The 16045-nt window shown below is 39.7% G+C and overlaps 1 protein-coding gene across 3 annotated transcripts; it reads left to right on the top strand.

Annotated features, from left to right (window-relative positions):
• Window positions 1-1406: 1406 nt before the first annotated feature.
• On the top strand, window positions 1407-10652 carry LOC103094520 (BRD4-interacting chromatin-remodeling complex-associated protein-like). 3 transcript variants are annotated; one of them, XR_008911105.1, is made up of 3 exons: window positions 1408-3874; window positions 4732-4822; window positions 7510-10652. XR_008911105.1 is itself a non-coding variant. In XM_007493656.3 (2 exons), exon 1 carries the CDS (start codon window positions 1834-1836, stop codon window positions 3835-3837), a length of 2004 nt encoding a protein of 667 aa, XP_007493718.1. In that variant the 5' UTR covers window positions 1407-1833; the 3' UTR covers window positions 3838-3874; window positions 7510-10652. The 3 variants fall into 3 exon arrangements, 2 of the variants coding, with proteins under 2 accessions (XP_007493718.1, XP_016288943.1); XM_007493656.3 differs by lacking the exon at window positions 4732-4822 and having other exon boundaries at window positions 1407-3874; XM_016433457.2 differs by having other exon boundaries at window positions 4732-10652.
• The last annotated feature ends 5393 nt before the right edge of the window (window positions 10653-16045 follow it).

The following is a 16045-nucleotide window of genomic DNA, read 5'->3' as shown; positions in this document are numbered from 1 at the left end:
ATAGGAAGTGTCTGGGGTCTGATTTGAACCCAGGATCCCGGTCTTTAGGCCTGGCTATCAATCCACTGAGCCACCCACTTAACTGCCCCATTTAACTTCTTTCTGTATAAGTTTCTTTAACTGTAGAAGGGAGATAATAGTAGTAGCTACCTACAAAGGTTTTTGGAAGGATCAAATAAGGTAAGATTTGTTCAGCACTTAGCACACGGTGTCTGGAATATAATAGGTGCTTTAAAAATGCTAGCCTCCTTTCCTTTAGAAAGGTGCAAAGACTTGCTTAATGTCACATAAATTAGTTATAGTCAGAAATTGAATTTAGGTCCCATGACTCCAAATTCAATACTTTTTACCAGTATGCTTTCCCTACTATTATTCACTTTGCTCTTCTATTGAAATTAAATATTATCCTATGGGAGACTTAATTCCTTCCTGGGTTTTTGATGGGCATTCAGCCCATTTTTGTCCCCCAAAATGAATCCAAATAATCCATGATTTCACAGAGGAATGACATGCTCAGACATTTGAATAGACTTATGAATGATCCTTGACTGGACCTTTGCCTTCAATCTCTTCCCCATCTTTCAGTTCACTAAGCCTTTATGGAGCAAGGGTTCACCAATTCTCACCATCCTCACTATCACCTGCTGACCAACTACCACTGATGGGCAGATAAGAACAAGAAGACTTTCTCAGATCAGGAAATCTGGTCCCACACTAATTGTACAGGGCAACTGGCTTGTTGTGATGTATCTAAGCAACTGGCTCTGTAGGTGCTGTGAGTCCTGGCTTCTCAGCAACCAAAACTACTAAAGACCTGGAAAGGGAACTTCTCACTACTAAAGTCCTTGTCACTTTCAAGTGATTTGACTTTAGAAATGGAGATATTTTTGTCATTGGGAATGAAATTAAAGATGTATTATTATCTGTCATGTACTTGCACCCTAAAACCATGGATCCTTTTTATCTAACTTAAAACTGAAAATTCTTACATTCCTTCTCTCCTCTTATTAGAATATGAGCTGTGGGAGAGAAATAGTTGTCTTGCTTTCCCACTTTTATTCTAAATACTTAGCACAGTGTTTTGTACATAATAAGAGCTAAATAAATGCTGCTTCATTTATTCAGTACACTCTATAAACTGCTTGGTGGATTTAGCTTCTTAAAGCACAATTCTCATCATTTTGAAAGCCTCTAATAGTTCTTTCTCAAGTTTGTATTCAAGGAGCTCAACAATATGACTCCAACCCACCTTTACAATCTTATGTCCCACCAATGGGTAATTGTAATGGATTAAAAATCTCAAGTCTCTTTTGTAGGGAGGTGGCATGTGGCTAGCAGCCAATGTCCTTGAACAAGAAGAACAGGAAGAGACAAAATGAGCACTCTGTGTAATAAATTATATCCAGATAAGTTTTTTTTAAATCACAAAGCATCCGGATAATAACCATTTTCCTACTAAGTTATCTAATATTATGCATGATGTGTGGATGACAGCCATCATTGTTCTAGAACAGTATAAATTGAGGAAACATCCTTCAGAAGCTTTCCCTTGATTTTGGTTCCTGAAGTGGTAGATATGAGGCATGGAGAATGATGACTTTGAATGCTGGCAACTAGAAGCCCAAAGGCCAAGCACCTTCAAGATGATCCTGTCTCCAGAATGTGGTGATGTACATATTTCACTTTTAATGGAGGATTCATCCAAGTCAACCCCTTTACCAGGAAAGCAACTTTTCCCTTCAACAGTGTGTCCTGATCTGCTTGCTGAAGAATCTCTATGAGCCTTCACAGAACGGACTGGTGTCTGAAGTGTGATTTTTTCTTTTAACAAAGATGGGCTTTTTCAGAAGAAAAGTTAAGAAAGAAAAGGAACCAGAGGTTCTTAAGAGAATTCCTGGTTGGCCATACACCAATAAGTGGTATTGTGTGGCTAAAGTGCTTTCCCAGGTGAGCTGTCCTGTGCAGTGGGACAAAGAGGAATGTCCCATAGACCCCGATGGGGTGAGTCAGTGGATTATTTGCAGACTTCGGCTTAAGCGGAGGGGTGCCACAGGCGGTTTGCTGTGGTTGATGCTCACTGTCATTGAGAAATTGGCTGTACAGCTGGACGGAGCTCAGGAGAAACTTCAGGACATACAGAACAAGAATACGAGAGCAGCTGCCCACACCTTTTTTGAAGAGGCCTTGAAAGCTCAGATTACCAAGATAGAAGCTCTGGAGGCGCAGTTAGTGCCTTCACTGGGACCTTTACTCTCAATGCCCACCTCTCCAACCTCGGAGGCCGAGCCTGAACTGCAGTCTGCGCAGAAGGCTCCTTCTCCCGCTTCGCATGCCTTTTCCCACTCCCCGACTTGGGCGCTTTCCCTTGCTCCCACCTCGGTCTCTTTCCCACCCCCTTTCCAGGGCACTTCCTCTTCTGGATCTGCTCCCTTTTCTCCTCCAGCCGCCTCTTCTGCCTATTCTCTTGATTCTTTCTCTTCTCCTTCTGATCCGACCCTTCCTGGACAGATTCAACCAGCACCTCCTCCCCGGGTTTCTTCTCCACACCAACAGGCACCCGAACCGTCACTAACGTCCCAGCCGGCACCTCTCCAACAGGCACTCACACCCGGAGCTACATCTCCTCCTCCCCGAGATTCCCAGAAGTTACTAACATCACTACCAACGTCTTCGTCAGCATCTCCCCAACAGGCAACCACACGAGCAGCTACATCTCCTCCTCCCCGAGATCCCCAGCAGTTAGCGACACCACCACCTACGTCCTCGTCAGCACCTCCCCAACAGGCATTCACACCAGCAACCGCGTCTCTGTCCCAAACTTCCCTACAACTACCTGCCCCATCAACAACTTCCTCGTCAGCACCTCCCCAACAGGCCCCTTCATCATCAAGAGCGCCTCAGTCATCCTCTCTCCAACCCGCATCTCCAGACTCTCAGGGAGCGAATGGCCGAAAGGTAAAGAAGAAACTAACTTTCCGGGAGAACGATAGAAACTGGGAAAGGACCTTTCTGGGGGATAACCCTAGAACACCTCCCTTTACACAGTGGGAGCACAAGGTGTGGGTCACGCCTAAATCTCCTGTCACAGACCTCCGAGGGCAACAGAGTGCATTAAGAGAGTTTCCAAGCTTTAGTGCTTATGAACTGGCTTCACTTACTGAGAAATACCAGCAGAAACCAGGAGAATCCTTGAAAGCATGGATTCTGAACGTGCTGGACAAAGGGGCAGATTCCCTGCTGTTGGACGCTAAGACGCTAAGATCTTTAGGGCCGCTGACTAACGACATGGTTTACAACGCAATCCTGCGGGGCGCTCCCCTAGGACTTCCCTGCGCTAGCCTCTTACACTGGTGCCTGAAGTGCTGGAAGCAAAGGTGGCCCTTTCTGGAGGACTATACTGAAACTTTGCCAAGCCCGTGGATGTCCTTGGAGGCGGCGGTGCAGCGCCTGCGTGAGGAAGCGATGATGGAATGGATTTATCTGGGGAAGGCTGAGGGCCTGGAAGGACCCGATGAGGTAATATTGTCAAATCACAACAGGGCCCAGTTAATCCACTCGGCTCCCTTGCAGTGGAAGTCACTCATCACAATGCTCTTATCTGAGCACACCGGAACCATCGGAGAAATGATTCCTATCCTGAGGGAGCATCTTTCCAGAAGTAAGAAGAAAAACACTGTGCAGTGCATAAACGAAGGAAGGAGACCAATACAAGCTCAAGCCAACTGTAGAGCTACTGTTCAGCAAAAGGAGAGAAACTGTTACTTAGGACTCTCCGTGGAAAAAGAAATAGACTCTATAATTGAAGCTCAAAAGGCAAAAATGGCAACCTGGGTTTAAGGCCCTTTTTAGACTTCTCTCCAGCTGAGAAATGGAGGTGAGTTATGAGTTCAGAGTTATGGGTTTTTCCTGGAGAAAATCTGCTATAAACATAAATTGCCTTTAATACAACTGAGGTGGTGGCTGTATGTCAAGAGAAGCAAGTAGTCACTGGTAAGCAGCCACACTGACCTCAGAACAAGCTCATCTAGAACACAGTACAAAGGATGTTATTGCTAGGGTAGATAGTAAAAGAGAAGGGTTTTTGTGCTGGAAGCCAGAGAGGTTATCTAAAATGCAACAGTCCCAGGTTGTATCCCTAGGGAGCTCGGGAGACTTCTAATATTTTTTTTAAAGCTTAAATTCACAAGTATCATAGTATCATTCCAGTGGAAACTGGGTGGACAAAAATATTGGAATCAATCTTTTGGAGTACCAGATATTGGGAACATTTGTCTAAGGAACCTGGTGGTACTCTCCCTCTAGCAAATTTGAACGCTTTTATGGTTCACTAGCAAATCTGCTGTCTTCTTTGAGGAAAGTATCCCTGTTTGTTGTTTCAATGTGTGTGCTCACTGGCGTTCTAATAATTTAGTTAAAGAAGTAAGCTTTCCTTTTCCTTCACAGAATATTAAAAATGTATCAGTCCTTGACCATTTTAATGAGAAGTGAGAACTTAACAGTGTGGGTTGGGGAGTTCAATATTTCAGGGAAAGAAAAAGTTCTGAAAGTCCAGATACATGGAAGAGTGGACTCTGAAGTTCTTTTAATTTAGCACAAATGGTTGATAAAACTTGGAATGTAATCTCATAGTTTGGCCAAAGTAGCAGGAGGACGAATTTTTGCATAAGATTGTTTGTCAAGGTTATTTTCAATTTTTCCTAATTGTTGCATTACTATGTGATTATATTTTAGTGAGAAGTAAAAAGTCTGCTTTCAAGAAAAAAGGATTTGGATCCCGTTTCATCATATTTGCCTCTTTTGGCATATTGCATTGAATTTTATGGTAAAAGATGAAAAACTCTTGGAATATGTGTAAATTACAGGAATTATTCTAGTATTTAAGATTAAATTAAGCTTAAGATTTCGGTAATGGGAGAGAAGACAAAAGAGTTTCAAAGACAAAATAAGTTTTATTTCATTTTTGTTTCAAAAGTTCTTACCTTCTGTAGTAGAATCATTCATTGGTTCCAGAGAGATGAGGGCTAGGCAATTGGGGTTAAGAGATTTTTCCATGGTCACATACCTAGACACATAGTGTCTGAGATCGGATTTGAATCCAGAATCTCCCATTTCTAGGCCTGACTTTCTATGCACTGAGCCACCTAGCTGCCTCCTGAAATTAGTTTTGGAAAGTGAGTTCCATATAGGTCTACTTTTAAAATACAGATGAAGCTAGTCATAATCATAGCTCACTTTTATATAACACTTAAGGTCTGTAAACCTTAAGGTCTACATAATGCCATCTTATGGATGAGTCATGGAAGTGGATCCTTTTCCCCCCTCCCAAGCAAGAGCTGGTATCCCATTTGCTTCCTGTCATTCATGATGAATCTTTTAATCAGCTGATGAATTTTGTGGAGATACTAAAGGAGCAATGCTTGCCCCTAAGGCCTTTTCATTTTGACTTTAAGGTTTAAGAATGACTTTCTGAACTACCGGAGGTTGCTTGGAGGATGTCCTTTTTCATATTGGGTCTCAAGTCATGAGCTCATTGCCCCTTAGGCAGAACTGGGTCTGAGATGAGGACTGCCTCTTGTTTGTGTCTTCTTTCCTTGGGTATAGGCTGCTCTGAGTTCTCTAAAAGGAGTTGGCATCTTCCTCTCCCCCCACCAGTACCTGTACTGAAACATTAGTGGAATTAGTAGCAAAGGAGACTGGCCAAGAGAAAGGGAGACAGACAGACAGACAGACAGACAGACAGACAGACAGACAGACAGACAGACAGACAGAGACAGAGACAGAGACAGAGAGACAGAGATATCTGAAGTAATGCCATCACTTAGCACTGAGTGATATTCAGTAGATATGTAATGTAAAATAGATAATAAGCAACTTTTTCAATGAAGCTTTTTACAAATGTTTCAGTGAGGTCTGAATACTGATCTCTCAATTGATTCTAATAACTCTGTGATTATTTATTTCTTAGCAATCCCTTTCCTGTATAGGGATAAAACTATGTCTGTAGTCTGTGTGCCTTTTTAATTTTGATTTATTTTCTTCAACTCCTTCAATGAGCACTCAAAATAGAATTATTTCATTATTTCTCAGGAATCTGAGGGGTGGGGAGGAGAGATAGAGAGAGAATAGCAAAATTGAAGCAGTTGGTGCCTTGTTCCCCTACTAAAGAGACAAGCAACCCCAGAGCAATGACCTTGGGACAAATCCAGGAGGAATGGGAAGGGTCAGCAGTTGGGGTGTTCTTAACCTAGCAGTTGTTGACTGGTTAAAGGGCTGTGTTTACAGAGCAACCACGTGCTTTCATGAAAGACACAAGCCATCCGGTGAAGTAGGTGCTACAGCCATAATTATTCCCATTTTATTGAGGACTACATGACAACCCAGGCTTCCCAATTCCTGATCCTGCCCTCTAGGTATTGGTCCAAGCTTCTGTTAAATATGTCTGAATAGCTGGACAAGATTAAAAAAAAGAGGGGGAATTATTCATAATGATATAGACAGCATAAAAAGTTCAAGAACATGTTACATTAGAAAATATCATTTTTTTTAATTTATAGCAGCTCTTTTCGTGGAGGCAAAGAGTTGGAAATTAAGGAGATGCCCATCAATTGGGGGATGGCTGAAAATGTTGTGACATATGATTGTAATGTCATACTATTGTGCTATAAGAAATAACAAGTGGGATGATATCAGAAAAACCTGGGGAGACTTCTATATACTGATACAAATGGAAGTGAACAGAACCAGGAGAACATTGTACATAGTTCTGATCAATTGTAAATAAGTTAGTTATTCTCAGCAATACAAAGATCCAAGACAATTCTGAAGGAGGACCTGTGTTGAAAAATGCTATTTACCTCCAGAGAAATAAATGATGGATCTGAATGCAGATGGAAGCATACTTAAAAAAAAACCACATGTTTTTCTTGCTTTTGTCTGTTTAATAACATCATTAATATAGAAGTATATTTTGCATTATTGTACATATATAAACTTTATCAAATTGCTTATGTCCTTAATGAGGAGGGAGCAGGGGGGAGTGAGAGAGAATTTGGAACCCAAAATTAAAAAAAAATGTTTAAAAATGTTTTTATAGATAATTAGGAAAAATCAAATAATTCAGATACTTGAAAAATATAATTTTGTTTTAAACTCTTACCTTCTGTCTTAGTACTAATTCTAAGACAGAAGAGTAGCAAAGGTTAGGCAATTAGTTAAGTGACTTGCCAAGGGTCACACAGCTAGGAGTGTCTGAGGCCAAATTTGAACCAATCTCCTCCAAAATCCAGGTCTCCTGCTTTATACTGTGCTACCTAGCTGCCACCCAAAAATATTATTTTTAAATATAACAAAATTATTCAAGAATTTAATGTGATATATTTGTGACTCCAAGTAAATTTAAGCCATTAAAAACTTGTACAGGGGTCAGCTGATGTTGATATTGTTGGTTTATTGAAGTTTTTATTGCATTTGCTTGAATAACTATTTCTGTAATTATTCTTGAAATACAAGTGTTTAAGCCTAGGGTGCCTTTCATCGAACTGACGGGATATAACATGAAGCCTTCAGAGAAAGTGTGGGACTGTGACCAGAGACACAAGAAGAACAACTGGACAATGCAACAGACCTATGAGACCACAGAACCCAGAAGATAGCTCTGGAAACAATTCGAGTCTTAAGAATTGGAAGAAGGGTCTGGATTGTGATGAAAATGAACATTTGGGACAATTTTTTGCAACGCTGAGGCACTGAAGACACTAAAGCTGGATTGTGGTGGTTGATTGTCCTCTGTAGCAATGCTACATGGGAGAACTGGTATGGTGGACTTAAATGTGAATCCTGACAAACTTTGTGATTTGTTGTTTTTACTGCATAGTGGATGATACCTAGAAATTTGGGTAGCTTGGACGGCAGGGGCTTGTGAGGGGGAGCAGATGGGGTCTCCATTTCATTTGGAGAGTTCAGATTTATTTAAATTTTGTCTATCTATCCAGTATTAAGTGCATCTTAAAATGATATTGCATGGTTTTGGTTTTTGTTCTGCTGTTATTAACTTGACTCAATGACATTGGTTTTGGAATTTGGTGGGATAATTATGTGACATGTATATGAATGAGATACAAGACCGGAAACATAAAAAGAAAAGAAAAGACCTAGAAATTAAGGAGTCACAGTAAGATATTTACTGATAGATAGGCTAGATATTTCATCTATTAATGTTTTAGCTGAAAACTAATTGGACATTGCTAATGTTGACGAAGAACTAAGATAGTTAAATGAGAACATGATATTTATGCACATACCTCTCGAAAAGCTCAAACTGCAGAACTTACTGTGTAAGATGGAACCCATTAGGAACACAGTTACTTCTTCACATTTATTTGTGGCTCTGTTTTGATCTTGGGATCACATGCTAGATCAAACTCACTAAATTAGATGACCAAACTGGTGCCTTAACCTACTGTTGATGAGGTGGGCACTGATGAATCAGCAACAAAATGAATCAGCAAGAAGGGGCAAATATCAGCAGTCACTAAAAGACATACTGCAGGCCCACTAGTGGTTCTGAGAGGTCTATCTATTGAATAGATCCCAGGTAGAGATAATGGAGCAGTGGGAAGGATTCGAAAAGCGGCCTCACGAAGGTGGTGGCAGGACTTTTCTGAAGGTCCCATTGTTTCCCCTCCCTTGAACAGGGAAGCCCTCACCTGGATGATGACGGTCCTGACAATTGCACCCCTGGATTTCATACATATTGCATGATTCTATAATTCTGGAACCTAATTTGACAAAGATTCAAAATATGATTTTTAAAAATAGGTAAGGTCAGGCTGTAATTCCCAGATCAAAATCTGTAGAATGTAATCAGTGTCATTATAAGAGTTCCTCTCTTTTCCTTCTTTCACAGTAAATTCTTCAGGTCTTTAAAGAAGATACTTATATGGTCTATTGCTTACACAATTGTACAAAATACCTTAAAAATGAAGTAGAAATCCTAACTCTTAGTCTGTTCTCAGATAAAGGATGCTTTTTTGAGAAGGAGCTCAAGTGGCTAAAAAAAAATCTCAAACCCTTTATAGAGTCAGGTGGCAGAAGCCTAAAAGGTAATCTGTTGGACTAGGCAAGACAGAATAGGAGGATATCAAGTTGGCCCATATTATGGCTAATAATCCTACAATTCTATACACTATCCAGATGATTGATATCTTTTGTTCCAAGTCACATAATGCTATAGATGATACCTGAGTGATAGCCACCACCATTATCCTAGATCCTGATACATTTAGAAAATCCCTCAGCCTGGAGGGTCTGCCTCTCAGGCTTGGTATGCATAGTCATGTGTATGAAACACCTACTCAGAGAAGGCTATTCAAGCACCCTAGGATCTAGACATATCTAGGACAAGCAGGACCAGGGATTTGCTTAACAAACCCATTTCCATTCATGGTGATGTATACAATTGCTTCTGATTTTAATTATGTGTCCTTCAGATCTTCCAACTAAGAATGTTTCCAACTAAGAATGGGTATTCTGATTCTTGTTTTAAATTTAAATAAATCTGACCCAAAAGATATGCCCAACTAAGCTACAAAGTATGTCACCTTTTACTATCTCAAGGTCTTTCCTCCTGGTACTTTTTTCCTTGCTAAAAAGTCCATCTTTCATGATCCATCTCAAATATTGATTTCTTCATGAAGTTCTCATTGAGCCTTCCAATTAGGTGTAATCTCTGCCTTTGGTCTTTATTAAAAACAATTTTGTTTTAAATCACTCTTAATTAGAGAAATGCAAATTAAAACAACTCTGCAGTACCATTTCATACCTATTATATTAGCCAATATGACAGTAAAGGAAAGTGATAAATGTTGAAGGGGATGTGGCAAAATTGGTACACTAATGCATCGTTGGTGGAATTGTGAACTGATCCAACCATTTTGGAGGACAATTGCCCAAAGGGCTATAAAACTGTGCATATTCTTTAATCTTGAAATGCCATTATTGGGTCTGTATCCCAAAGAGATCATAAAAAGAGGGAAAGGGCCTACTTGTACAAAAATATTTATAACAGTTCTTTCTGTGGTGGCAAAAAATTGGAAATTAAGATGTCCATCAATTGAGGACTGGATGAATAAATTGTGATGTATGTTGGTAATGGAATACTATTGTGCTATAAGAAATGATAAGCAAGATGATTTCAGAAAGAGCCGGAAAGATCTGCATGAACTGATGCAGAGAGAGAAGCAGAACCAGAATATTGTACACAGTAAGAGCAATATTGTACAATGATCTACTGTGAAAGACTTAGCTACTCTCAGCAATACAATGATCTGGGACAATTCCAAAGGCCTTATGACAAAGAATGCTATTCACCTCCAGAGAAAGAACTGTTGGGAGTCAGAAGCAGATCAAACCATACTATCTTTCACATTAGTTTATTTATGTTTCATTTGGGGGGGTTGGTTTTATATGAGTATTCTCTTATAACAATAACCAATATGGAAGTATGTTTTGCAGGATAATACATGTATAATCCAGATCAAAGTGCTTACCATGAGGGAGATGATTTGGATCTTATAATTTCGGGAAATGTCTATTGAAAAGTGTTATTACATGTAATGGAGAAAATAAAATATCTTTGAATTAATTTTTAAAAAGGAAATAATTTTGTTTTACTTTTCTTATGATAAACATAAGACTCCATTGAATTGGGGGGGGGGGGGCAACTAAGTGGCACAGTAGATAAAGCACTCATCTTCCTGAGTTCATATCTGGCTTTAGACACTTACTAGTTGTGTGACCCTGGACAAGTCACTTAACCCTGTTTGCCCCAGGTTCCTCATCTGTAAAATAAGCTGGAGAAGAAAATAGCAAACCACTCCAGTATCCTTGCCAAGAAAACTCTAAGTGGAGTCATGAAGAATAGAACATGATTGGACATGACTCAAGAACAACAATAGCACCTTGAATTATCATCACATACAGATAAATGATCATACTCACAATTCAACAGGAACATAGATTTAGAGCTAGGAGGCACCTTAAGAATCATGTTATAGATGCAAAAACTGAGGCAAGTTTAAGCAGGCAGTAAGCAAGAGAGTCAGAATTTGAATTAAGTATTTTGACTCAAAATCTAGCACTTTTCCCTATTGTACCAGAGTAGTACAGTGTAGTGTGTCAGGGGATAGAGCATTGAGTCTAGATTTCAGGAAGATCTAAGTTTGACTCCAGTCTCAGACAGTTAAAAGCTGTGTGATCTTGGCCAAGGCACTTAACTTCTGCCTCAGTTTTCTCAATTGTAAAATTGTTATAATAATAGCACTTACCTCCCAGAGTTGTGATGATCAAATGAAATAATATGTGTAACATGATTAGCACAGTGCCTGGCACATAGCAGGCTGTATATAAATGTTAGTTGTTTATTACGATGATTGTGTCCACGGGGAAGTCTAGAAGTCGCCAGTTTATTTACTTGAGAGGTAGAAAGCCCAGGTTTGGACCTTGTCACAGGAGAGTTTCCCCCTGAGGGAAGGTCCCACTTCGCCAGACAATGGACATCCACTTCAGGTGGGAGCTAAGAGTGACTCTTTGGCTCCAGAACCCTTTCCCAGCATATCACACTCTCCTTCCCATGATTGAACTCGGGACCTTCAGCTTGCCATACTGACACGCTGCCTATAGCGCCAAAGAGTCACTAGACTTCCGATTGGGCTTAACTCCCACCTGAAGTGGGATTCCATGTTGACAACGGTAATGATAACAATGATGGAAAGAGCATGGTTCATTTCTCAGTTCTCATACATATAAATTGTGTGACCCTTAGGAAGTCGCGTTAGCTCTCTGAGCCTCCATTTCTTCATCTATAAAATGGGCATAACTGTATCTGCATCATAACACCCTAACATGTGTCCTGACCCTTCTCACAAATCTCCTGACCCCCCCCCCCAAACTACCCCCTTTTGTGGTTTGTCAGTGTGTTAGTGAAGCCTTCAGTCCTTGAGGGACTTAATACAACCTACTTAAGAGCACTATCCTGCAGTCTAATTAACTGTGTTTTTTTAATTAAAAAATTTTTGAGCAATCTTGCCAACTATGCAAAGAAAGTGAAATGCCACAAAAGCTATTGAGCAGTTTCTAGGTGGTATGTTCCTTAGGAACAAGGATTGGAACTAAGCATCTCTAGTCTCTACGGTAGCTAACACAATGTCTTATACACAAAGGGAGAACTCAAATAAAGATCCTTGAATTAAATGGACAAAGTGAACTTAGATATACAACGGAATCTATAAAATAAATGGAATAAAACAAGAAAACAACGTGCTCAAATAACTAGAGCGATGCAAATGGGGGGGGGGGGACCCCTATATTAAAGAATGAAAGTGAATACTGAGTAATTGCAGTGATTGTGTTTAGCCCTGGAGAGGAGAGGAGAAAACATATTTCAGTCCCTTCTTGGCAGAGGAGGGAGGATTAAAGGTGGGGCCCACTTAAATAATGTCAGATTCAGTTAATATCCTGATTAATGGTCTCTTTATTTTTGATTGTTTGTGACAATAAGTGGCTAACTGGGTAGCGAACGGGGTACAATATTTTCATAAGTGATGGTGATATAAAAACAAAAGATATCAATTTATTTAAATATAGCATATTTTTCATATTTCTCACTCTTCCCCCCCAAAAAAAAACAACAACCCTTATATCTCCATTTTCCCTCCTTAACATTCCCAGAAAGGGATGCCTTGGGCTACATTTCATCACTTGGTCACCTAAGTGAAATCTGCTTTGGGTGAATTGATTGCCTGATAAGCCATGTTCCTTTTTCCTAGAACCTTTATGCTTGATGAATTCCTGATTTCAATGGACTCTTTCCCTCCCTTCCCCCACTCTGACCTTTCCACTGACTGCTGGGATTACTTCATGCTCTTGCAGATTTATATATCTGGAAATGCCCTCAGCCAAACAGACACAGCAGATGCAAAATATAATAGGTGGCCTCATTTATCCTTCCTCTCCATTGGCATTTGCCTTATCTCCTTCAATTGCCTTCACATTCAAAATGTCATGTGTTCTTGTAAATAATGCAAGGCTTCCAGAATGGGAGGTTTTCTAAGGGCTGATGTTATGGCTAGTGCATGCCATATTAAATGCATGACAAAATAGTTTTAGGTCAGAGAAGCAAAAAGCTTGCAAGATGAGCACTGGGTAAATAGAAAAGGCACTGCATTAACTTGGATCTTAAATCTTATTGATTCGGTCCCCATTAAAATTGAATTCAAGGTTAGGAAAACTTTAGTCAAACCAGACTAATTTATCAGTTTGAATAATGGAGAAAGGATTTATTAAGCATGTTGTTGTGTAATGACAAATTTATGTGTGTGTGTGTGTGTGTATTTTATTGCCCTTTAGGAGAAGGATTAGATTTATTCTCCTTGATCTCAGAAGGAATAAGTGCTTGAAAGAGTAGTAGAAGTTGCAGGAAATTGATTTTGTCATGGGACAGCTTTGAGGCAAAGTCCCAGGTTTGAGACAGAATGCAAGACTCCAAAGCTTAGTTTGAAAATAAAAAGAGAAATGTATTAATTTGGAAGTAATGTTGAATGGCCAGAAGACAGGTGTAACGGTAGACATTGTTCCCCCCTCCCCAAGGAAATGGGGTCTGGGGTTTTTATGATCCTTTGACAACAGGGATTACAGGATAAGAAAGGTGGGATAGGGTGAATCAGGAATGAGGTGATTCATTGAGTAGGGGGTATAAGGGATGATCTGTGGAATTCAAAGGATGATTAGATTAGGTACCACCCAATGCTTATTAGGGTGGAACTGGGAAATGCATGTCTATGTTAACTGAAGATCTAAGACAAAAGTCAAGGGAGATATTCCTTTCAGGGAGCAGAAAGGAAAATCCTATGTCCTTTCTGATCCAGAGGGCTTCTGGAGTTAGGGGTATCCAGAGGGAACCCATGGGTCCCATGACAATTTCAATGCATAAAAAATAACTTTCCCAAAATTAGAAGTTTTCAACAGTGGAATGTACTGTCTAAGACACTGTAGGTTCATCTTCTGTGACAGTCATCAAGTCTAAGCAAGATGATCACTTGTTCTGAAATTATTTCATACAGACATAAACAAATTGTGTTTATGATTATGGAGCATTTTCTATTAAGTAAATCTAGTAAAAAAAATGGTAAGTATTGGGAGTGCTCAGCATTTTAACTTGCAAGTACTTATAGCAGCTTTCTTTAAAACAGAAAATATTTCTTTATAAAATAAATATTCTGCAGCTAAGGCATTTTACAGTTTCATACTGATAGGTCTCTAGAATCAGAATTAGAAAAGATTTTTTGCCATAATAATGGGACAGATTATATTAGGTAAAGTCAATAGTCATTTACTAAACCCTTAACAGCATGCCGGCCACTATGCTAACTGTATATCAAATAATTAAAGAAATTAATAGAAAAACACAGTTGGGGCAGCGAGGTAACTCAAAGGATAGAGATGCAAGCCTGGAATTATGAGGTTTAAATCTGACATCTTATACTTTCTAGCTGTGTGACCCTGGGCAAGTCACAACTCCAATTATCTAGCCTTTACTACTTTTCTGCCTTGGAACTGATACTTAGTTTTGATTCTAGACAGAAACGAAGGAAAGAAGGAAAGAAGGAAAGAAGGAAAGAAAGAAAGAAAGAAAGAAAGAAAGAAAGAAAGAAAGAAAGAAAGAAAGAAAGAAAGAAAGAAAGAAAGAAAGAAAGAAAGAAAGAAAGAAAGAAAGAAAGAAAGAAAGAAAGAAAGAAAGAAAGAAAGAAAGAAAGAAAGAAAGGAAGGAAGGAAGGAAGGAAGGAAGGAAGGAAGGAAGGAAGGAAGGAAGGAAGGAAGGAAGGAAGGAAGGAAGGAAGGAAGGAAGGAAGGAAGAAAGAAAGAAAGAAAGAAAGAAAGAAAGAAAGAAAGAAAGAAAGAAAGAAAGAAAGAAAGAAAGAAAGAAAGAAAGAAAGAAAGAAAGAAAGAAAGAAAGAAAGAAAAAACAGTCAATGTAGTTAATATGGCTAGTCTCTTTAGCAAATGTTTAAATAATGAAGTCACATAATGTAACTAACCATAATACACAAAACAACTTAAAATTCATTGCACACAATCATAGCCTAAGTGACAGTGTTGCACATATATTACCAAAAATACAAGCCTCTTTAATAAATGGCACGTAGAACATCTGAAAGTTACATGCAATAATCAAATATATAGGACAGTGATGGTGAACCTTTTGGAGATAGAATGCTGGACCCCACCCTCTACAGATCATGCACAATGCCTACCCCTCCCAGAGACCATGTACTATGCCTCTCCAACTGAGTGCTGGGAGCCCTCTGCCCCCTTACCCCACATAGGGGAGGGGGAAAGTACTCCCATCAGGCAGCTAGGCAGAGGGGTGGGTGAAGTAAAGAATGTCCTTATCAAGTGTAGAGAGGGGGAGGAGAGTAGTCTGAGCACTTCACTCCCCTCCAGCTCTTCTGCCTATGAGCCGCCCACCTTACTCACTGTGTGCTCCCATTGGCTACCAGGCAGAGGTTCAGTGATATGAAAAAAAACAAACATCATCAGGCCCAGTGGAGGGAGGGAAGGAAGCAGCTCCAACTGAGTCCCTCTGCCTTTTTAGTAACAAATGGGGGGAGAGGGCACTAGTGTCCACAGAGAATGCTCTGGGTGCCATAGGTTTACCATCACTGATATAGGACATGGGCAGAAACACAATAGCAAGTAGTTGATCAACAAATATTTCAATGAATTGTCTAACATATCAGGTATGATATACCAGGGATACATAGACCAAAAAGTTAAATAAAATTAATTGATTTATTGGTTAAGTAAAAATTTAAGTAGTAAAAGAGCTTACCATCTATGAGGAGAGAGACAACACCAACTCCAGTATCTTTTAAAAACTTTCACAAACTGCCCCTCTTCTGTCTTTCTTACCTTATTATATATTCCTTCCCACCCTGTACACTGAGGTCCAGTCAAACTTGTATGCTCTCTGTCCTTCCATCTGCTATCT

Source organism: Monodelphis domestica, chromosome 4, assembly GCF_027887165.1.
Source record: "Monodelphis domestica isolate mMonDom1 chromosome 4, mMonDom1.pri, whole genome shotgun sequence".
Lineage (NCBI taxonomy): Eukaryota > Metazoa > Chordata > Mammalia > Didelphimorphia > Didelphidae > Monodelphis > Monodelphis domestica.
The sequence above is the reverse complement of the archived record's forward strand: the minus strand, read 5'-3'. Positions and strand labels throughout refer to the sequence as shown.

Coding starts and splice junctions, on each gene's coding strand:
- LOC103094520 (XM_007493656.3), top strand. CDS start 1,834: ATGGGCTTTTTCAGAAGAAAAGTTAAGAAAGAAAAGGAACCAGAGGTT.